This window comes from Medicago sativa, chromosome 8, assembly GCF_051527215.1.
Source record: "Medicago sativa cultivar Bolivia chromosome 8, Bolivia_mono, whole genome shotgun sequence".
Lineage (NCBI taxonomy): Eukaryota > Viridiplantae > Streptophyta > Magnoliopsida > Fabales > Fabaceae > Medicago > Medicago sativa.
In genome coordinates this window covers 63,522,273-63,546,164 of record NC_140756.1, presented here as the reverse complement: position 1 = coordinate 63,546,164, position 23,892 = coordinate 63,522,273, and the positions used below count along the sequence as shown (strand labels likewise).

The 23,892-nt window shown below is 32.7% G+C and overlaps 2 protein-coding genes across 3 annotated transcripts; both read right to left on the bottom strand.

Annotated features, from left to right (window-relative positions):
* Window positions 1–1,865: 1,865 nt before the first annotated feature.
* On the bottom strand, window positions 1,866–20,904 carry LOC146900406 (leucine-rich repeat receptor protein kinase HPCA1-like). 2 transcript variants are annotated; one of them, XM_085733360.1, is made up of 19 exons: window positions 20,459–20,904; window positions 20,216–20,339; window positions 20,016–20,087; window positions 19,250–19,324; window positions 19,084–19,155; window positions 18,632–18,793; window positions 18,050–18,124; window positions 17,878–17,949; window positions 17,677–17,748; window positions 17,522–17,590; window positions 17,072–17,146; window positions 16,912–16,983; window positions 16,680–16,814; window positions 15,909–16,381; window positions 4,428–4,580; window positions 4,207–4,346; window positions 3,780–3,999; window positions 3,102–3,337; window positions 1,866–2,509 (listed from the first exon to the last, which is right to left on the bottom strand). In XM_085733360.1, the coding sequence occupies exons 1-19, from the start codon at window positions 20,541–20,543 to the stop codon at window positions 1,991–1,993; spliced, it is 2,901 nt and encodes a 966-aa protein (XP_085589486.1). In that variant the 5' UTR covers window positions 20,544–20,904; the 3' UTR covers window positions 1,866–1,990. The 2 variants fall into 2 exon arrangements, with proteins under 2 accessions (XP_085589486.1, XP_085589485.1); XM_085733359.1 differs by lacking the exons at window positions 1,866–2,509; window positions 3,102–3,337; window positions 3,780–3,999; window positions 4,207–4,346; window positions 4,428–4,580 and adding exons at window positions 12,694–13,403; window positions 13,999–14,234; window positions 14,662–14,881; window positions 15,285–15,424; window positions 15,506–15,658.
* LOC146900407 (leucine-rich repeat receptor protein kinase HPCA1-like) lies at window positions 4,968–10,100 on the bottom strand. Its single transcript, XM_085733361.1, has 13 exons — window positions 9,997–10,100; window positions 9,555–9,678; window positions 9,364–9,435; window positions 7,494–7,568; window positions 7,328–7,399; window positions 6,904–7,065; window positions 6,334–6,408; window positions 6,162–6,233; window positions 5,969–6,040; window positions 5,814–5,882; window positions 5,364–5,438; window positions 5,233–5,304; window positions 4,968–5,135 (listed from the first exon to the last, which is right to left on the bottom strand). Exons 1-13 carry the CDS (start codon window positions 10,079–10,081, stop codon window positions 4,997–4,999), a joined length of 1,164 nt encoding a protein of 387 aa, XP_085589487.1. The 5' UTR covers window positions 10,082–10,100; the 3' UTR covers window positions 4,968–4,996.
* Window positions 20,905–23,892: the final 2,988 nt, after the last annotated feature.

Below are 23,892 nucleotides of genomic sequence, written 5' to 3'. Positions count from 1 at the left end.
AAAGATTAGCTTTGATCAAATCCATATTCAATCAATGACTTTGACCTCGTCAACGTTGCTGATCCGGAGACATGAGTATTTCGGAGATTTAAATATAGTCTTGTTTATTGGCATATGTACTTTGCCGTTTTATGCCATTAACATGGATGCAATGCATATTCATCATTTTTGTTTTTAGCGACTTTGAATTTATATTGTATCGATGCACTCTATCAATTTGAATGAATATCATTTATTTTTGGAAAAAAAAATGTACACAGGATTCTCTCCATTTCTATAGTTTTTAATTAAATAAATGTTATATGTACACATTTTTAAAATTGAAAACATTGATTGAATATTTATACATCAAAACTTTGATAATGGAACAAATGGAGGGGATAAAAAAGGGACCTTGACTCCTTCCAGATGGCTTAAATTAAGGCGCTAATCTTGTTTGTATCTCATCTTCCAATGCAAGTGCCATATACATGATGCAGTAGTGAAGCCTCAAATGAATTTAACGCATCTTTGGACCTCAATTTAACTTAAGGATTAAATATATTCATATTTAAACAATAACTTATAGTCCATATTCATGTTGTGCTTGCATGAAAACAATTGAATAAGGAAGATAGGTCTGAAAATAAATTCATTCATTATTACATAAACCAATTTTTAGAAGTAATGATAAAACATAGATGTTGCAGGAATTGTTTCAGCATGTTTTTTTTTCCTTCTTACTTCTTTTTTTTTCCTTCTTAAGAGAATTCGGCTTTGACATTTGAGAATTAATAGCAAGGAAACATTTTGTTGGAAACTTGAAAGGAAGTTGTAAAACTAGTTCCTTCTTCACTGATGCAAACAGATATTTATTAACAAAGAAACTAATGCTATTTTGATAATTAGGAGATGATTTTATCTGGTGCTGCTGTATTGGTTTTTTCTCTTTATTTTGATGATACTGACTTCATTATATTGTTTATTGAGTAATGCTATATCTCGCGAAAGCTTTCTTCCCCAAAGATTCACGAATCAGAATTTAACTAATCAAATCTCGTCCTTGGCCGGAAAATACGGCAGGTTACTGGCTGTAATTTTTGAATGACTTTCAAATACTTGGCTGAACGTGAGTCGTGATTTTATGAGGATGTTTTCTCTTGCGATGTAAAGCATTTTCCTTGTCATTTTTCTATTTCTTTTCCTCCAAATTTTATGGTATTTTTATAATTTTGTTTAGAAAAACAAGCAAGCCTACCAAGTTTGATATATTCCTTGTTCCCTAGATCCTCAACTAGGACCCAATGGAAGTATAGTTCCGGACAAAAACACTAATTTTTCTGTCATCTGTGGTTTATTAGAAACCTTAGATGGAAAAAGCTCTCCTGACTTGTAAGGCTTGGTTAGTTAGACATTGTCTTGTTCCCTTTGCCTTGTAGATATTTTTGTTTTTTAGAGGGGTTTTGATTTTGTTACTCCTTTGTTATGACTTGCACATACCTAACATTAGTATGACAGACATATTTTAAAGTGGATCATCTGTAAGTTTTTATTTTTGTTGTTGTATCCTCTGACTTCTTTGAATTTGTAAAAGCCATCCCATACCCGCTCGTTTTGAGATCCATATTGCCCGCAGACATGCTGGAGTCAAAAGTCAAGACGTCGGTCTGAAATAGTTAAATCAAGATTCAATGGTTTAAATTTCAAGATCGATAATTCACATTAAGAAGAAAATTTAAATACGCAAGTTTTGTGAATCGTCCAATCAAATTCAGACAGCCTGGATCACATGCCTATAACCAGAATGAATGAATTACTATATACTGGAGCTGTGAGACATACAAACATTCTACATTTCCTCCTAAACAATCCATACAAGAAAATTATTGGCCACAAAAAGAATAGGCAGCATTATATTTCGTTTACAAAAACAAAATGACGAAAAGAGAACAAGTAAATGTTTTCATTTGAGAATAAAAAAAGAGAAAAAACTAACAAAAATTTATATAATCTATTTGGGTACCACTTTTGTTGAAAGTGTGTACCCTCCACTATAATCAAAGGCATTACTCTCAATAACATCATCCTTCTTAGTAAAAGTATTATCAATATAAGGATGTCTCATTGCAGCACCCTTAGAAGCATTAAAGTCAGTGGCAGATGATGAAGCAGAAGTGGAATTTGTATTAATTCCATCATTTTGTAATATGGTTTCTAACGCTTTCACAACTTCACTCATTGTTGGTCGGTCTGAAGCCAATTCCTCAACGCATTGCATTGCCAACTCTAAGAACCTTCCAAATCCTATCAGGTTGGCTGTGTTTCTCACCACTGGATCCATTAGTTCCCTTAAAACATAATACTCTTCATCTTTGTCATTCATTAAGGTTCGAACTTCGCGAACGACGTACTTACCCTTTTCGATTGGCTGTTTGGATGTTATCAGTTCAAGCATAACTACCCCGAAACTGTATACGTCACTCTTTTCGGTTAGTTGTTGAGTCATGTAATATTCAGGATCTAGATAGCCCTGCAGATGTTAAGCATTTTAGTTATAAAGTTGTTTTTTCCAAAAGGAAAAGTAGAAAGCAAATGAAAGAAACAATTATGGAGATTTTGCAGCTAATATTTCCACATGTGATACATGAAGTATCATTTTTTTTGTAGTGTGAAATATGTTAATGAAAATCACTATGAAGCATAGAAAAAGACAACAATTTATTTATTTATTGAGGTGAACTATATATAATAAGATTCTCTCTTATCATAGAATCACACATTTGATGCAGTAACGCTATCAATATCATCGGATAAAAATAAGACAACCTACATTCGGACTTTGATTCAAAGGTCTAGATCGCTAACTATGTGATCACATAATGCAGAGAATTCAAATCCATCGATTAGAATTTAAAGTTTGTAGCAAAGTCGAAAAATTAAATTTCAAATAAATTTTTTGAATAGTGTTATTCTATTTAATTAGTTATTTGATTGAATAGTACATATAATGCATGTATATGTGTGAAAATTGTGGTTTTGGTGGTGTTTCCGAAACTAAGGTCTTTAAACAAAAATAAGATAGAAGGTCTCATCAGCATAAAAAATGGCGGAATGATACTCACCATTGTCCCTTTAACCTGAGTTGAAACATGGCCTTTCTCACTGTCCGATACAAGCTTAGAGAGGCCAAAATCTGCCACCTTTGCTGTCAAGTTTTCGTCCAGCAAGATATTGGTTGACTTCACATCTCTGTGGATTATGGGAGGGTTGGCAAATTCATGTAAGTATGCAAGTCCTCTAGCTGAGCCAAGAGCAATAAGGAGTCTCCTCTTCCAATCAAGTTGATATCCAGATTTCCCTGCAACTCACATTGGTTGATGCAGAAGATTTTATTAATTTCATAGCAATATTGGGGAACTTCTCTTGTTCTATAATAGGAATCGATTCTGTAGACAACTGTCGCAACAACTTTTTAAGTGGTTAATGAAACTACGTTGATGGTTAATGAGTTTTGACCTTTATGTATCTATTAATCATCTACTAAACCTAATTAATCATCTATTTAAACTGCATTATCCACTTAGATTGTTGTCGCAAAAGCTGTTAAAATAACACAACTGAAAAAATAAGCTGCAAACAAACATGTCTACAGTACAATTAAGTCTAACAATTTTTCTCTATGCAATGATTTTCTACTAAATAGTTCAATCACCAAAATTTCATTCTTGAATTTAAAATTGTTTTTCCTTCAGAGAATAAGCTTAGCTTTCAGATTGAGTTTTCCTTCACTATGGACTGACCTGACAAACCCTCCCTAAGTGTTCCGTTGGAGATAAATTCATAAACCAACATCTGTTCTCCTTGTTCAAAGCAGAATCCAACAAGGCTAACAAGATTCTTGTGATGAACTCTTGAAAGCAATTCGATTTCATTCTTGAACTCTAGGCCTCCTTGCATCGATCCTTGCTGAGCTCTTTTGATTGCAACTATTTTTCCATCAGGGAACACCCCTTTGTACACCTAGATCCGATATAATAGAGAATTATGAAACTCATGGTTATCATATCGATATTCAAACAGTGAATCATAAGATACATTGCCAATAAAAAAGCCAATGACATAATAAAATTATAAGCTGATATACATTATATGAACCTTAAAATAATTAAAGATTACGTCATATATCAAATGACAAAAGAAAAATGGCTGTTAACACAATGAAAATACCTTGCCATAGCCACCAAAGCCCAGTTCATTGCTTCCAGAGAAATTGTTGGTGCACTTTTTGAGTTCATCATAAGAGAACCATCTTGCTCCCTTCAATTGTGGTGCACCTCCACTGTCCTTGCCACTTGGTGCCCAGGATGCTGGGAAAAATAGATGTTTGTGACAACAAGAAATAAAGAATAAGAACTTCTTTTTGGAATAAAAATAAGAACTTTAATTACCAAATGGTCTACTTATTCCAATGGCTCTCTCTGCTCGCTTCTTTTGCAGGATTGCATATACAACTAACCCTATGAGGCAAAGAACCAGAAATGTGCTCCCAGCTGCTATCCCAATAATAACACCTCTGCTAAGAGAAGATCCTCCGTGGGAATCTGAAACACATAATATAAAAACATCACTGTTACCAGTTGCATAGAAGTTGCAATGGTAATTGTACTAGTATTGAGAACTCGTGCAATGCACATCGTCGAAATAATATAAATTAGTTACAATTTACACGTTGTTGTGTTCATTACCAACAACGGATGAAGGTTCCATTTGACCTCACTTAAAGTTAGATAATAAAAAAATAGATAACTATCAAAGGTTCCATACTTGATTTGAAAAACTCAACTACTTTTTCAAAAAATTTTATATCTAATTTTTATATGTAAAAGATAAACTTCTTTTTTAATTAATATAATTTTAAAATACTGGTTGGCTTGACTTCTTTTTTGGAGAAGAATAATAAGAAATAATTCAGGTCAAACGGAACCGGAGTATATCAGATTAGAAAGCAATAAATGTCTCACATCAATGTATTTTTGTATTGTGAATTGAATGTTACTGTTGAAATCTGGTTGTCTTGTAAATCCACAAGCTGCAATTGGGGACAGATGCTGTCACCCATGTCTAGTGTATTGTTCAATTTGTTTTTTCGTAGTTTCCTGAGAAGAATGAAAGTTATGGTAAATCATTCAATTGTTTATAGTATATTCTAACCTCAAGCTCTACTTATGTTGAACAAAGAAGTTTACGACTTACACTTGCTGTATTTGAGGCATGCTGAAGAGTTTTGATGGGAGAGGACCTTCAAGAGATCCAAACTCCATAATACTAAGCATAGTGTAGGTTTGGAGGGAAAAAAATCCTTGTTAGATTTCATAACTTGATAAAGAGTGGTGAGTGATGGTAGAGTTGTGAACCATATTGGAGCTTCTGATGGATCAAAAGAATTGTTGCTAAGATCCCTACATAACATTATCAATTTATTGGCATTATGTGATTGATAGCATCGTATTGAAGGAGCAATTCTGTTATTTGAACAACAAGAATTGGACAACTTTCGCGACAATGATGGAAGTGGTAAACGCAGTTCAGTAGGTGGTTACCTCTCCTGTAGTTGAACGCCTAAAAATTATGGTTAACTACGTCCAAATTCATGGCTAAGGAATTTGGACACCTGGTATATCCACTAATCATCTATTGAACGTAACTAATCGCCTATTTAAAATGTGTTAACCACTTAAAAAGTTGTCGCAAAAATTGTCTAAACTTAGTTGTACAAATGTCATTGCTGTTAGATGAAAGAAAGTGGAAAACTCCAATGCATGCCAATTACTTACACATAATTGAGAGTATCCATTGAAGTTAAGTCTGGCAAAGAACCTGACAAATTGTTGTGTGCTAAATTCCTGGAAGAAAAAAGTACTGCATAAATATCCGTTGATGTTATTATGAAATTCTTTTATATGTGTATATCTCAAATCTAAGTACTCACAATTCATTAATGTTACTAAGGTTGTTGAGATTTGAAGGGACCTCTCCTGTCAAGAAATTTCTGTCGAGCCGACTGTCATAAATTGAAAGAAAAAGGTAATCAAAGAAGAACATTAGTATAATGGACATAAATGGAAGAAGGAATTAAGTGAATGAAAAAAAAAATTGAAAATATTAAGGAAGGAATTACTTACAGAACCTCAACTGTCTGAATGAGTCCTATTGTAGAAGGTATACTTCCAGTTAAATCATTCCTATCAAATAATCTGTCAAGAAGAAAACAACAGTTCAAAACAGCACAAAAATTGAGAGTTGAGACTATAAGCTTATACAAGCCTATAAGTAAATGTCAAAATGTCAACTTACATGTGTATGAGTACCATATCAGAGCTGAAAAGTTGTGGAGGAATGGAACCAGAAAGCTGATTCTTATTGAAATGGCTGCATCAAATAGCCACAAAAAATTAGTAAAAAAAAATAGCAATAAAAATGTACTGATATGGATTATAATACTCAACATCACATTAGAAACTAATTGTACTAATAGAGCAAAAGATGAAAGGGAGAACTGTTCTATGCACTACGGCTCGTTTACTTTTCATGTTTTCTGTTTTAATTTTCATTTCAACTAATAAACACAAGAGAATCTCTAGGTTCAATATTTCCATTGTAATTTTCATTTTGATAATGTCACGACGTTATTTTCATTGTTTCTAGAAATGATTTTCCCTATCCTAGCTTGTTTCCATCTGTCAAAATTATTTATTGCACAATTATTTATTACACGAGTCTCCCGTCTCTTTGTTAGCAATTTAAAATAAACAAATTTTAGAAAATGAAAACTGATAGTTATGTTAGAAAATAAAGAAACCCTAAAAAGTACTCACAAATGTCAACAAAGAAGCAAAAATAAAAAGAAAAAAACAAGCAACTCACAAGTGCTTAGCCTTTAAAAGGAGGTCTAAACCAGGGGTAGTGGAGGTTGAGACTGGGAGAGGTCCAGTAAGCTGATTGTCTGCCAAGTCCAACCAATAAAGTTTGGAGAGTTTTCCCAATGAAGGAGGTATTTTTCCAGTGAAGTTGTTTGAGTTTAAAGCCCTGGATAATTCATGTGTATAATATTAAATTGCTATTCACTTACTTGATTTGCAAGTAAAATGAATGTTTTAAAAACCAAACTGGAGATCGAATCGGCAAAACTTCCGGATCATGGTTTAATCGGTTGAACCAGTTCGATCTTGATTCAACCACCCTACCATATAACAGGATCAGACCAATCGACGAATTGGCTAGTTCCTGGTCAGTTCAGTCCAATTTTTAAAACATCAGTAAAAATGCTTCTGCTAAAATAATTTCTTACAAGAAAGATAGCTCTGAAAGGTCCCCCAATTTATCTGGAATATTACCACTGAAGCTGCAGCCAGCCAAAATCCTGAAACAATGAAGTTTAAAGGCTTATGCAAATTACTAAAAGTTTCACTTGAAATGACATTGGGAAATCAACTGGTTTTGTATATCTAACTTACAGAATATTTAGCTTGCTTAATTCTCCCAATTCTGGAGAGATAGGACCCATTAAACCTTTATTAAAGGACAAGTCCCTGCAGTTACATGAATTGACACAATTTAATATCCAAATACAGTATGGAAGTTTTTTCTATTCCTTCTTTTTTACGACTAAAGCTAAGTTAGTATTATGGAAACAATTTTCTTTAAAATTATTGGAATTGTGATTATGGCTTGTTAGATTCTTATACAATAAACAATCAATTTAGTCTATAAAGTATCACTCTCTTTCCAATTTAGTCTTTTTTCGGTATAGAGTAAACTGGCGCATGGCGTGAAAAAGCCGCTCCAAACCAGATTACAACTTTAAGGAATAACAAAACACGCTACCATTAATCCAAAACAAATTGCAAATGAGCGGCTAAACTATATTGGAAACCACTACATGGCTCCCCCTCTATTTAAAACAAAATCTGCTAAGCCAACGCAGCATTCCCCCTGCTGCTAAACCAGAAAAACTTAAAGTCTCCTACATTCTGCAGCAAACAATTCCATAGAAACAGCTTCTAGATACTGTCAAAAGCAACAAACCGTGAAGCCAACACAAATTCCAAAGCAATAGCCAACAAATCTTCATCGAAAGGCAAACTTTAAACAATTATTCCTACCCATCCTGTTAATGAATCAAGACCAAGATAGTTGTTTGATGCGATCTACAACTTCTCACACATTGATATTTTTCCGTTAAAAATTATATGGTTATGTTCCAACCAAATACACCAAGCCTCGTTAGCCAAATTAAATGTGACCCCTCCCGACCCTTTCTTTCCTTTGCAAACCAAATTAACCAATAAAAAATTATCTATTATCTCATAACTTCAATTATCTGGTTTCCAATTCATCGAATCGAGAGTTAAGTCCCAAGTCTTGAGTTTTCGTGCAATTTACAAATAAATGACTTGCTGATTCTATGCCTTCAAAGCAAAATACACAGCTTTGTGATGAATATCCAGAATGACTCCTCTTCTCCATAATTTGCCCCGGGTTGGAAGCCTTTATTGCAACAATTTGCATCCAAAGCAATTTTTTACGGCATGGAGGTAACACAAAGTCGCCTAGCCTCAGATGTATATTCTGCATCTGCTTGCAGGCTGTGCAGCAATTCATAACAGACCCTGACTGAAAATCCTGTGCATTTGTCCGGTAAGTATACCGAATTTGTCATTTAGTCTCTAAAGTATATGAAATTTTTCACTTTTTAGTCCATGCTTATGATGTTAGAAACTAACATAATGAATTTTCATATACTTTAAAGACTGAACTGACGAATTTCATATACTTCAGAGACTACTTATCATTTTTATATACTTAGAGACTAAATTAAAGAGAAAATTATACTTTAGAGACTAAATTGATGATTTACTTAATACTTAGGCTTTGTTTGGGAGTTTGGAGGGGAAGGGAGGGGAGGGCTTTGGAGGGTTGGAAATATATAGAAAAATGGACAAAAAATTCACATTTTTTGAAAGAACAGTTTTTTAGAGAATGACAAACTAATACTTATGATTAATATACTTTTAATTTTAAGAATATTATAACAACATAGATTGAATTTGAAAAATTCATATAAACCCTCCATAACCCCCCAAAACCCTCCCCCAATGCAATTTTTGAGTTCCCCCAAATGAGGGGGATTTTTTATTATGAGTAAAAAATTAACCTCCAAATCCCTCTCCTCCCAATGTTTTCTATTTCTTCCACTTGCTCCTTCCTTTTTTCCAAAACCCTCCCCTCCAAACTCCCAAACAAAGCCTTATATTAATCATGGTGCAACCTTAATGCTAGCCTTTGGTTTCATTTTAATAATAATAAACATAAAACAATACTTACAAGGATCTTAATTCTGTGAGTCCACCAATATCTCCACTTAATTCACCTTTCAGGCCCATGGTTGACAATCCGCTATATATTTTTATGTGCATGACAAAGTATAATTTCTTAAACTAGTAGTTGGAAAAGTGTGATAAAATTAATATACCAAAGTTCACAAGGAATAATAATGTTCAATTTATATATATTACAATGAAGTAACCCTTGATTTATTGCAGGTTATTCCTTCCCAAGGTGCTCCACAAGGGTCATCTGATTTGTCCCAGCTGGGTGGTGTATCTTGCCATGCATCTTTTAGAGACATAAGTACGGTAACTGCAACGGTATATAAACATTATAAAAAATGCATTAACCAGCAGTAACTTACGTCATATTTGGATATACAATTTAATTAAGTGCTTATCATACAAGTGTTTGTGCATAATAAGTTTTAAGGTTAAACATAATTTTTTTTTTAACAAAATGATTTACAAAAAAAAAAAAAATCCTAAACAAACACTATTAAAACTAGTAAGTGATTTTTTTTCTAAAAAAAAAAAACTTAAACAACCCTAAACCGAATGAAATAAAACCATATACAACACACAAATGACACTTTTGATCAATAATAATAGGGATGTCATGAAACATTACCATCTTGAGGATCAGTAATTGAAAAGATGAGATGAATTTGAGCCCATAAGAATAACAAAAAGAGAAACACACTTTGTATTTCCATGTTAGAAATAGTTCTCAATCAACTTCTTGAAAATTTGCTGATTATATAGCACTCAGATAAAATTTGTCTCAAGCAAAGAAAAAGGATATTATGCATTGCATGTAAGTATAACATGCTAGCTACCAACTAGCAAGAAACAAAGTCAAGTGTAGAAAGTCTAGGATGAAGAGGAAGTAGTGAAGGACAAAAATACAATGAAGTCTCATAAAGACAAAACAAATAAAAACAAAGGAAGACACTTGTGGTTACTGCTCAATTTTTGTTGATTTTTCCTATCTTAATTACAAATTCAATACTGTTGCATGCCACGTATCTATATATTCATTATCATAGACTCATAGTCTTCTTCTGACTTTTCAAACTCTTTAACTTAGCCACAAACCAATTGCTATGTTACCCTTTCTTCACTTCATAGCTAGCAAGTCGCTCTTAACTGTCTTGTCAACATTAATTAATTTTGCTTGCTTAGTGACCGATAGAAAAGAAATATTCTTGCAACTTGTTCATCTTTCCTTTCCATTGATGTTGCTAAGTCATGTGTAAATTATACCCAATAATCAATGTTGGGGTAGCATTTATATATTTATTGCATGCACATTTAATAGAGTAATGATAGGTGTACGGGATCCCATGCATGTGTATAACTTTTTAACTATTAACTTACTGCTCTCTTCTCTTCTCAAACCCAAACCGTCACCCCTTTTTACCCAAAATCATCCATCCGAATTGTTTTTCCTTCTTATCTAATTGAATAAGTGATTTCTACATATTTTCAGTTTTCTTTTGTTTGTTTTTGTGATTTCGTCGTCTCTGCACGACTCTATTTGTTTTGATTTCTCATCTTTGTGGGCTGTGTTTTTTATTTCTTGTCATCATGTGGAGTTTATTTGATTCGGGTTGAAACATTAGCATTGAGCAAGTTCATATTCAATCAATGACTTTGACCTCGTCAACTTTGCAGATTCGGAGACATGAATATTTCAGAGACTTGAATATAGTCATATTTGTTGACATAAATTCTTTGCCGTTTTATGCTATTATCATAGATGATGTGAGTTTGTTCGCATATCCTTTTTGTTTTTAGTGACTTTGGATTTGTATTGTATCGATGTACTATATCAATTCGAACGAATGAATATTGTTTATTTTTGCAAAAAAAAAAAAAAAAGTTGTACACGAGTATGTACACATTTTTAAAAATTGAAAACATTAATTGAATATTTATGCATCAAAACATTAATAATGGAATAAATCGAGGGGATAAAAAAGGGACCTTGACTCCTTCATCATGGCTTAAATTAAGGCACTAAACTTGTTTGTATCTCATCTTCCAATGCAAGTGCCGTATGCATGATGCAGTGGTGACGACTGAAGCCTCAAATGAATTTAACGCATCTTTGGACCTCAATTTTAACTTAAGGATTAAATATATTCATATTTAAACAATAACTTATAATTCAAATTGCATAATTATAGTCCATATTCATGCCACTACCAAAAAAAAATAGTCCATATTCATGTTGTGCGTGCATGAAAAAATTGAATAGGGAAGATAGATCTGAAAATAAATTCATTCATTATTACAGAAACCAATTTTTATAAGTAATGACTAAACAAGTAAACATAGATGTTACAGGAATTGTTTCAGTATTTTTTTTTTCCTTCTTACTTTATTTTTTAATTGAAATCTTATCATTGCTTTTATGGTTGAAGAGAATTCGGCTTTGACATTTGAGAATTAATAGCAAGGAAACATTTTGTTGGAAACTTGAAAGGAAGTTGTAAAACTAGTTCCTTCTTCACTGATGCAAACAGATATTTATTAACAAAGAAACTAATACTATAGCAAAGTTGTAATGCTATATCTCCCGAAAGCTTTCTTCCCCCAAAGATTCACGAATCAGAATTTAACTAATCAAATCTCGTCCTTGGCCGGAAAACACGGCAGGTTACTGGCTGTAATTTTTGAATGACTTTCAAATACTTGGCTGAACGTGAGTCGTGATTTTATGAGGATGTTTTCTCTTGCGATGTAAAGCATTTTCCTTGTCATTTTTCTATTTCTTTTCCTCCATATTTTATGGAATTTTTATAATTTTGTTCGGAAAAACAAGCGAGCCTACCAAGTTTGATATATCCCTTGTTCACTAGATCCTCAACTACGACCCAATGGAAGTTATAGTTCCGGACAAAAACACTAATTTTTCTGTCCTGTGTGGTTTTTTAGAAACCTAAGATGAAAAAAGCTTTCCTAACTTGTAAGACTTAGACATTGTCCCGTTCCCTTTGCCTTGTAGATATTTTCGATTTTTTAGGGGCATTGTTATTTTGTTACTCCTTAGATTATGACTTGCATATACATAACATTAGTATGTCAGACCGATTTTAAGGTGAATCATCCTGCAGAGTGCAGACAGCGTATGCTGGAGTCAAAAGTCAATACGTCGGTCTGAAATGGTAACATCAAGATTGAACGGTGTAAATTTCAAGATCGATAATTGACATTAAAAAGAAAGTTTGAATACGCAAGTTTTGTGAATCGTCCTATCAAATTCAGACAGCCTGGATCACATGCCTATGACCAGAATGAATGAATTACTATATACTGGAACTGTGAGACAAATAAACTTTCTACATTTCCTCCTAAACAATCCATACAAGAAAACTATAGGCCACAGAAATAGGCACCATTATATTTTGTTTACAGAAACAAAATGACGAAAAGAGAACAAGTAAATGTTTTCATTTGAGAATGAAAAAAGAGAAGATAAAAAATAACATGTCTAACAAAAATTTATATAATCTATTTGGGTTCCACTTTTGTTGAAAGTGTGTACCCTCCACTGTAATCAAAGGCATTACTATCAATAACATCATCCTTCTTAGTGAAAGTATTATCAATATAAGGATGTCTCATTGCAGCACCCTTAGAAGCATTAAAGTCAGTGGCAGACGATGAAGCAGAAGTGGAATTTGTATTAATTCCATCATTTTGTAATATGGTTTCTAACGCTTTCACAACTTCACTCATTGTTGGTCGGTCTGAAGCCAATTCCTCAACGCATTGCATTGCCAACTCTAAGAACCTTCCAAATCCTATCAGGTTGGCTGTGTTTCTCACCACTGGATCCATTAGTTCCCTTAAACCATAATACTCTTCATCGTTGTCGTTCATTAAGGTTCGAACTTCGCGAACAACGTACTTACCCTTTTCGATTGGCTGTTTGGATGTTATCAGTTCAAGCATAACTACCCCGAAACTGTATACGTCACTCTTTTCGGTTAGTTGTTGAGTCATGTAATATTCAGGATCTAGATAGCCCTGCAGATGTTAAGCATTTTAGTTATAAGGATGTTTTTTCCACAAGGAAAAGTTGAAAGCAAATGAAAGAAACCATTATGGAGATTTTGCAGCTAATAATTCCACATGTGATACATGAAGTATCATTTTTCTTGTAGTGTGAAATGTGTTGGTGAAAATCACTATGAAGCATAGAAAAAGAAAACAATTAATTTATTTATTTATTGAGGTGAACTATATATAAGAAGATTCTCTCTTGTCATAGAATCACACATTTGATGCAGTGACGCTATCAATATCATCGGATAAAAATAAGACAACCTACATTCTGACTTTGATTAATGGATACATTCATGATACAAAGTCAGAACGCGGAGCATCGAAGCTTGATTCAAGGGTCTAGATCGCTAACTATGTGATCACATAATGCAGAGAATTCAAATCCATCGATTAGAATTTGAAGTTTGTAGCGAAGTCGAAAAATTAAATTTCAAATAAAAAATTTGAATAGTGTTATTCTATTTAATTAGTTATTTGATTGTATTAGTTATTCGGCTTTAAACAAAAATAAGATAGAAGGTCTCATCAACATAAAAAATGGTGGAATGTTACTCACCATTGTCCCTTTAACTTGAGTTGAAACATGACCTTTCTCGCTGTCTGATACAAGCTTAGAGAGGCCAAAATCTGCAACCTTTGCTGTCAAACTTTCGTCCAGCAAGATATTGGTTGACTTCACATCTCTGTGGATTATGGGAGGGTTGGCAAGTTCATGTAAGTATGCAAGTCCTCTAGCTGAGCCAAGAGCGATACGGAGTCTTCTCTTCCAATCAAGTTGATATCCAGATTTCCCTGCAATTCACATTGATTGATGCAGAAGATTTTATTAATTTCTTAGCAGTATTGGGGAACTTCTTCTCTTGTTCTATAATAGGAAAATGATTTTGTAGACAACTTTCGCAACAACTTTTTAAGTGGTTAATGAAACTACATTGATGGTTAATGAGTTTTGACCCTTATATATCTATTAATCATCTATTTAAACTGCATTGACCACTTAGAATGTTGTCGCAAAAGTTGTTAAAATAACACTACTGGAAGAAAAAAAAGCTGCAAACAAACATGTGTACAGTACAATTAAGTATAATAATTTTTCTCTAAGCAATGATTTTCTACTAAATAGTTCAATCACCAAAAGTTCATTCTTGATTTAAAATTGTTTTTCCTTCAGAGAATAAGCTTAGCTTTCAGCTTTAGTGTTCCTTCACTATGGACTGACCTGACAAACCCTCCCTAAGTGTTCCGTTGGAAATAAATTCATAAACCAACATCTGTTCTCCTTGTTCAAAGCAGAATCCAACAAGGCCAACAAGATTCTTGTGATGAACTCTTGAAAGCAATTCAATTTCATTCTTGAACTCTAGGCCTCCTTGCATCGATCCTTGCTGAGCTCTTTTGATTGCAACTATTTTTCCATCAGGGAACACCCCTTTGTACACCTAGAGAGAATTATGAAACTCATGGTTATCAAATCGATATTCAAACAGTGAATCGTAAGATCCATTGCCAATAAAAAAGCCAATGACATAACAAAATTATAAGCTGATATATATTATATTAACCTTAAAATAATTAAAGATTCAAGTCATATATCAAGTGACAAAAGAAAAATGGTTGGCTACCCTAAATTTAGGTAGTGATTCATTTGATTGAGCCAAGCTTCATCATAGTGAGTCGGGATTCAAGATGAGATTCATGTCCAAATAGATATACACATGAGATTTGTATCGATTGAATTCAATTAAGTATTGAATTGAGATACGACTCACATGTATCATAAGATACTGATAACCATGATGAAAACATCTTCCTGAACTAGAGGCATGTTAACACAGAAAATACCTTGCCATAGCCACCGAAACCTAGTTCATTGCTTCCAGAGAAATTGTTGGTGCACTTTTTGAGTTCATCATAGGAGAACCATCTTGCTCCTTTCAATTGTGGTGCACCTCCACTGTCCTTGCCACTTGGTGCCCAGGATGCTGGGAAAAATAGATGTTTGTGACAACAAGAAAATCAAAATAAGAACTTCTTTTTGGAATAAAAATGAGATGTTTAGTTACCAAATGGTCTACTTATTCCAATGGCTCTCTCTGCGCGCTTCTTTTGCAGGATAGCATATACAGCTAACCCTATGAGGCAAAGGACCACAAATGTGCTCACAGCTGCTATCCCAATAATAACACCTCTGCTAAGAGAAAATCCTCCGTGGGAATCTGAAACACATAATATGAAAATATCACTGTTACCAGTTGCATAGAAGTTGCAATGATAATTGTACTAGTATTGAGAACCCGTGCATTTTCTACTAGACATTGATGCATAGAAGTTACTGATAAACGACGTTTATCAGTAAATCATAGTATCAGATTAGACATACATCAATGTTGTATATCAACTGTTAAGTACTTCTTTTATAAAGCTAAATATAACATCAATAAAATTTGCATAGTATTTTTATCTTACCTGGAAAAGCATAAGGAAATGCAATGAAGTAATAGGGTCCAAATTCATGTGGAGGCTTATATGTTTGATTACTCAACGAAAATCCAATTCTTTGAACTTCTGTCCTGTTAAAATATTGTCCTGTTGGTGGAAAGAGTGCTAGTTGCATTTGAAGATAATCGTCACCATTGAAAAAAGGGTTTTGTAAAGAAACTGATCCAGGTGTTAAACCTAACTTCACCCATAAACTCATTTCAAGTGAATGGAAAATAGTTGTATTAGACAATTCTCTGAACAAAGGTGCTCTGAAGTAGAACATTCCTTGATATGGATATGCGCATTCACAGCTTTGTGGACTGAGTTTTTTATCAGGGGGACATGATAATCCTCCACAATTTGCCAAGCTAGTTGAATAGGGTTGTTTAGGCTGTTGCTGAAGGTTGCAGTAATTTGTATTGGAGAGACCAGTGCTGCACACTGGATTTCCTATGAGACTGAAAGGCATGAATAGGTAGAAATCATTACATCAGATAAAATGATAAACTTTGAGTTAGATAATAAAAAAATAGATAAAACTATCAAAGGTTTCATACTTGATTTGAAAAACTCAAACTACTTTTTCAAAAGTTTTTTATATCTAATTTTTATATGTAAAAGATAAACTTCTTTTTTAATTAATCGATTTTTACAATACTGGTTGGCTTGACTTCTTTTATGGAGAAGAATAATAAGAAATAAGTCAGGTCAAACAGAACCGGAGTATATCAGATTAGAAAGCAATAAATGTCTCACATCAATGTATTTTTGTATTGTGAACTGAGTGTTACAGTTGAAATCTGGTTGTCTTGTAAATCCACAAGCTGCAATTGGGGACAAATGCTGTCACCCATGTCTAGTGTATTGTTCAATGCATTGTGTCTTAGTTTCCTGAGAAGAATGAAAGTTATGGTAAATCATTCAATTGTTTATAGTATATTCTAACCTCAAGCTCTACTTATGTTGAACAAAGAAGTTTACGACTTACACTTGCTGTATTTGAGGCATGCTGAAGAGTTTTGTTGGGAGAGGACCTTCAAGAGATCCAAACTCCATAATACTAAGCATAGTTTGGAGGGAAAATAATCCTTGTTAGATTTCATAACTTGATAAGGGGAAAAAAATATTCCTGTGATTTATAGACTTACAGAGTGGTGAGTGATGGTAGAGTTGTGAACCATATTGGAGCTTCTGATGGATCAAAAGAATTGTTGCTAAGATCCCTACATAACATTATCCATTGATTGGCATTATGTGATTGAAAGCATCATATTAAAGGATCAATTATGTTATTTGAACAACAAGAATTGGACAGCTTTCGCGACAATGATCGAAGTGGTAAACGCAGTTCAATAGGTGATTACCTCTCCTGTAGTTGAACGCCTAAAAATTATGGTTAACTACGTCCAAATTCATGGCTAAGGAATTTGGACACCTGGTATATCCACTAATCATCTATTGAACGTAACTAATCGCCTATTTAAAATGTGTTAACCACTTAAAAAGTTGTCGCAAAAATTGTCTAAACTTAGTTGTACAAATATCATTGCTGTTAGATGAAAGAAAGTGGAAAACTCCAATGCATGTCAATTACTTACACATAATTGAGAGTATCCATTGAAGTTAAGTCTGGCAAAGAACCTGACAAATTGTTGTGTGCTAAATTCCTGGAAGAAAAAAGTACTGCATAAATATCCGTTGATGTTATTATGAAATTCTTTTATATGTGTATATCTCAAATCTAAGTACTCACAGTTCATTGATGTTACTAAGGTTGTTGAGATTTGAAGGGACCTCTCCTGTCAAGAAATTTCTGTCGAGCCGACTGTCATAAATTGAAAGAAAAATAAAGAAAAAGGTAATCAAAGAACAACATTAGTATAATGGACATAAATGGAAGAAGGAATTAAGTAAATGAAAAAACATTGAAAATATTAAGGAAGAAATTACTTACAGAACCTCAACTGTCTGAACGAGTCCTATTGTAGAAGGTATACTTCCAGTTAAATCATTCCTATCAAATAATCTGTCAAGAAGAAAACAGCAGTTCAAAACACCACAAAAATTGAGAGTTGAGGCTATAAGCTTATAAAAGCCTATATATAAATGCGAAAATATCAACTTACATGTGTATGAGTACCATATCAGAGCTGAAAAGTTGTGGAGGAATGGTACCAGAAAGCTGATTCTTATTGAAATGGCTGCATCAAATAGCAACAAAAAAATTAGTAAAAAAAATAGCAATAAAAATGTACTGATATGGATTATAATACTCAATATAACATTAGAAACTAATAGTACTAATAGAGGAAAAGATGAAAGGGAGCACTGTTCTATGCACTACGGCTCGTTTACATTTCATGTTTTCTGTTTTCATTTTCATTTCAACTAATAAACATAAGAGAATCTAGATTCAACATTTCCACTGCCATTTTCTTTAGTAATATTTGAAAACAAATTTTGAAAATGTCATGACGTTATTTTCATTGTTTCTAGAAATGAGTTTCCCTATCCTAGATTGTCTCCATCTGTCACAATTATTTATTACACGAATCTTCCATCTCGTTGTTAACAATTTAAAATAAACAAAAAATTTAGAAAATGAAAACTGATAGTTTTTTTAGAAAATAAAGAAACCCTAAAAAGTACTCACAAATGTCAACAAACAAAGAAGCAAAAAGAAAAAGAAAAAAAAACAAGCAACTCACAAGTGTTTAGCCTTTAAAAGGAGGTCTAAGCCAGGGGTGGTGGAGGTTGAAACTGGGAGTGGTCCTGTAAGCTGATTGTCTGCCAAGTCCAACCAATAAAGTTTGGAGAGTTTTCCCAATGAAGGAGGTATTTTTCCAGTGAAGTTGTTTGAGTTTAATGCCCTGGATAATTCATGTGTATAATATTAAATTGCTACTCACTTGCTTGTTATGCAAGTAAAATGAATGTTTTAAAAACCAAACTGGAGATTGAATCAATCGGCAAACATCCAGAATCCAGATCATGGTTCAATTGGTTGAACCAGTTCGATCTTGATTCAACCACCCTACAATATAACAGGATCAGGCCAATTGGCGAATTGGCTAGTTCCCAGTTCAACTTATTGAACCGGTCAGTTCAGTCCTATTTTTAAAACATCGGTAAAAATGCTTCTGCTAAAATAATTTCTTACAAAAAAGATAGCTCTGAAAGGTCCCCCAATTTATCTGGAATATTACCACTGAAGCTGCAACCAGCCAAAATCCTGAAACAATGAAGTATAAAGGCTTATGAAAATTACTAAAAGTTTCACTTGAAATGACATTGGGAAATTAATTGGTTTTGTGAACCTAACTTACAGAATATTTAGCTTGCTTAAGTCTCCTAATTCTGGAGAGATAGGACCCATTAAACCTTCATTAAAGGACAAGTCCCTGCAGTTACATGAATTGACACAAGTTAACATGCAAATACATACTGTGGAAGATTTTTTGTTTCTTTTATTTTATGACTAAACATAAGTCAACATTCCACTAAAAAGAAAAGCTAAGTCAATATTTTAGAGACGCTTTTGTTAAGAAGTATTGTAAATGTGGCCTAAACTCTAAAGAAAGATCATTATTTATAGTCAGACCATACATATTGATAGATAGAACTATTCCCGATTTGATGAATAGATAGATCGATCGAAAAAATCATAACTATCGTTAACAATAAAATACTAGAAAAAGCCCACATGTGGCGAATATTTTTTGTTGTTAGATGCTTGTACAATAAACAAACAAGATAGTCCTTAAATATCTCACTCTCTTTCTAATTTATTTAATCTTTAAAGTATATAAAAATAATAAGCAGTTGATTAAATATATGTAATTGGTCATTTTAGTCTTCAAAATATATAAAATATGTCGCTTTAGTCCTCCTATTATGATGTTAGGGATTAACATGACATTTTTATATATTTTAAAGACTAAAATGATGAATTTTATTTACTTTAGTGATTACTTACTATTGTATATACTTTAAAAATAAATTGATGGTTTATTTTATAATATTACTAACATAGTGCAACCATAATGATAGTCTTTGGTTTCATTTTAATAATAAACATAAAACAATACTTACAAGGATCTTAATTCTGTGAGTCCACCGATATCTCCACTTAATTTACCCTTCAGGCCCATGGTTGATAGTCCCCTATATTTTTCATGTACATGACAAAATATTTTTCTTAAATTAGTAGTTGGAAAAGTGAATAAAAGGGTAATGAAATTAATATACCAAAGTTCACAAGGATCAATAATGTTAAATAGAAGATTTATTACAATGAAGTAACCCTAGATTTGTTGCAGGTCACTCCTTCCCAAGGTGTTCCACAAGGGTCATCTGATTTGTCCCAGCTTGGTGGTGTATTTTCCCATATATCTTTTAGAGATCTAAGGGCAGAAACTGCAACAGTGTATAACATCACAACAAATGCATTAGACAATAAAGTAGATGGAATAAAGCCATCTACAACAGACAAAAGACACTTTTTTATCAATAATAGGGATGTTATGAAACATTACCATCTTGAGGATCAGTAATTGAAAAGATGAGATGAATTTGAGCCCATAAGAATACCAAAAAGAGACACACACTTTGTATTTCCATGTTAGAAATAGTTTTCAATCAACTTCTTGACCAATTGCTGATTATGGTACAAACAATAGGATCAGACAAAAATATTTGTCTCAAGCATAGAAAGGATATTATGCATTACATGTAACATAATAACTAGCAAGAAGCAAAGTCAAGTGTAGAAGGTTTAGAATGAAGAGGAAGTAGTGAAGGAAAAAAATACAATGAAGTCTCATAAAGAGAAATACAAAGAAAAAGCTTGACTTGGTTGTCTCCTACTCCATATTTATTGATTTTTCTTATCTTAGAAGCTAATCCAATTCAATATAATGTCGCATGCCACTTTCTATAAACACAATCATGAACTTTTTCTGACTTTTTCAAACACTAACTTAGTCACAAACGAATTGGGGAATTAGTCACTTTAGTCCCTGAATGGGGAACGATTCGTCAATTTAGTCCCTGAATGCAGATAAATTGTAAAATAGTCCCTGAATGCAGACTCCGTTAGTCAATTTAGTCCCTGAATGCAGACTCCGTTAGTCAATTTAGTCCCTGAATGTAGACTTCGTTAGTCACTTTAGTCCCTGAAATTGACCATGCAGGGACTGTTTTGCATATTATCTGCATTCAGGGACTAAATTGACGAATCGTTCCCCATTCAGGGACTAAAGTGACTAATTTCCCCAAACGAATTGCTATGTTGTCCTTTTATTCACTTCTCAGCAAGTTGCTCTTAAGTGTCCTGTCATCATTAATTTTACTTTCTTAGTGACCAATAGAAAAATATCTTGTCTTGCAACTTAGGCAAGGCATCATTTCATTTCATTTCATTGATGTTATTATTATCAAGCTATTGACAGCAGTTGGGTAGGTGTGACATGGCCCCACCTTACTAAATCCGCATGTTATCTATTTCCATCAGTTGTGGACAAAGTTTATACACATATTTTCTGTTCATGCTGGTGCCTAATAGTAAAAAGTTGTATATACATGCATTTTTCAAGAAGATATTACTATATATTGGCTTTTTTAACTTGCGTGTTCTTAAGACACTCTAGCATTTTGCATAATTTTATAATACTTCATCTAGTTCTATATATAATAAGAAGAAGAAGAACAAAAAAAATTAAGATCAAATACAATCATTTAATGTTATAAGTTTGAGAAGTTTATAGTTGTGTTACTGGAAAACAAATTTTGAACAACGGATATAAAAATGCATTATTTATATTTATTGATGTGACTATATGAGTAATAGTATCTATAACAGTATAAATATATATACGTTGGATAATCAAAAAGTTGTCAAGATAATATTGCTTTTTACATGTACCTGGTACGTGGATTTCTATCTATTAAATATAAAATATGGGTATAAAAGTAAAATAAGCAACTAGCATCTTAAATGTTTTTACTTTTTCTTGTAGTTGGGAGAGAAAAAACTCCAAATATTTTCTTGACTAGAACAAAACGGTAAAACAATATATTTCTAGGAACCAAGAAAAACATATTTGCAAGGGGAAAAGTATAAAAAGAAGGAAAATATTTATTGTCGACTTTTAAGACCATTACATACACAAACATGTCATCACTAGGTAGGGTATTTCTTGCGTGAATACATCAATTCATTTTCTCCTTTGCTCTTATAAAATTTTATCTCGTGGATACTTCTTTTCTTATGGTTCATTTTTTTTTTTAAATTTGTTGATAGGTCATTGATAACAAATATTAGGATATTATAGTCAAAGATGGAGTCAATCATAAAGGCTTGATAGACCATCTGGAGTATGGTAAAGTTGGACGACCTAGATCGCTATCATCGTCAGAGAAGTTTAACCAAAAGGGATGTTAATTTTCAATGGACAAGCTTAGCTTCGTGAGCTTATTTAATAGGTACTCTTATTAGGGAGAAAACAATGAGGGAGAATGAGAGTTTTAATAAGCAGCAACCCTTCTCTGCGGCTCTCACACTATTTTAATGTTAAAATCTAATGATAAAAAATTATTGATATATTCCCTTCGATTTTGTTTAAAAGAGAAAAATGGATCAGTAAAAGGTTTTTTTTTTGGTAGATAGACGAAACGACAAAATCATTATAAACTCACACACACACAAGTGGAGGTACTGGGGTTCGAACCCCGGTCATGGCATCCGGTCTAGCAATTTTGACATTTTAACAGTTGAGCTAGGATTTATGGATAAAAGTTATTTATTTGATGGACTTGTGGATAAAAGTTATTTATTTGATTTTTTTTTTTTGGTAGTGTAGTGTCTGGGTCGAACCCGAGACCTTGCATATATTATGCATTGTTCTTACCAACTGAGCTTAGCTCATATTTGATTTATATTATGAACTAAATAAATCAACTTTTGTTGACCTATTTATCTATTATAAAAAAAAAAGGTTAAATATGTTTTTGGTACCTATAAATATGTCAACTTTTCGTTTTAGTCCCTCTAAAATTTTCCTTCAACTTTTAATCCCTATAAAATTTTCAATTTTCACTTTTGGTCCCTCTTTTAAAGTAAACTCATATATAGAATTCATATTTTTTAATAAAATTTTCCAGAAAAATTCAAAATATTATAAGAATCACTCAAAAAAAATTTAGAATTTTTTAACAAAACATGAATTTAATATGAATTTATATATTTTTTACGGTTAAAAATTCATATTTAATTTATGTTTTGTTAAAAAAATTCTAATTTTTTTTAGTAAATTTTTTTAGAATATTTTACACATTTCTGCATAATTTCATTAAAAAATACAAAAATCAAATTAAAAATAGGGACCAAAAGTAGTGATTGAAAATTTTATAGGGACTAAAAATTGAAGGAAAATTTTAAAGGGACTAAAACGAAAAGTTGACATATTTATAGGGACCAAAAACATATTTGACCCTAAAAAAATACAAGAGGGAGTTAATTAGAGTTTTTTTTTTTGAAAGATAGAGTTAATTAGAGTTATTAGTGAAATTTATTTAGTAGAAATATTTAAGTTGCTATGTTGGAAGGGTAGAGTGCTCATTAAATACTATCACTAAAAAAATTATAAATGACTGGCATGTACATGTACATGTATAATCCATTAAAGTACACAAAAATAAGATTCTCCGATTTGATGCTCGACCATCTCCAACGTGGGGAGCCTGATGTGTTAAACAATAGTTGCAAATAAGTACATCCATTTATGAGAAAAGTAGAAGATGCTTAATCAGTTTGAGTAGCTCAAATAACCACCAATTCTTTCCGTGGAGCACAAATAACAGGTTAAATATGTTTTTAATCCCTCTAAAAAAATTCTTTGATTTTTGGTCCCTTTAAATATTCAAAAGGGCAAATGGTAACTTTAGTCCTTGACTATGCACCTCGTTGTCA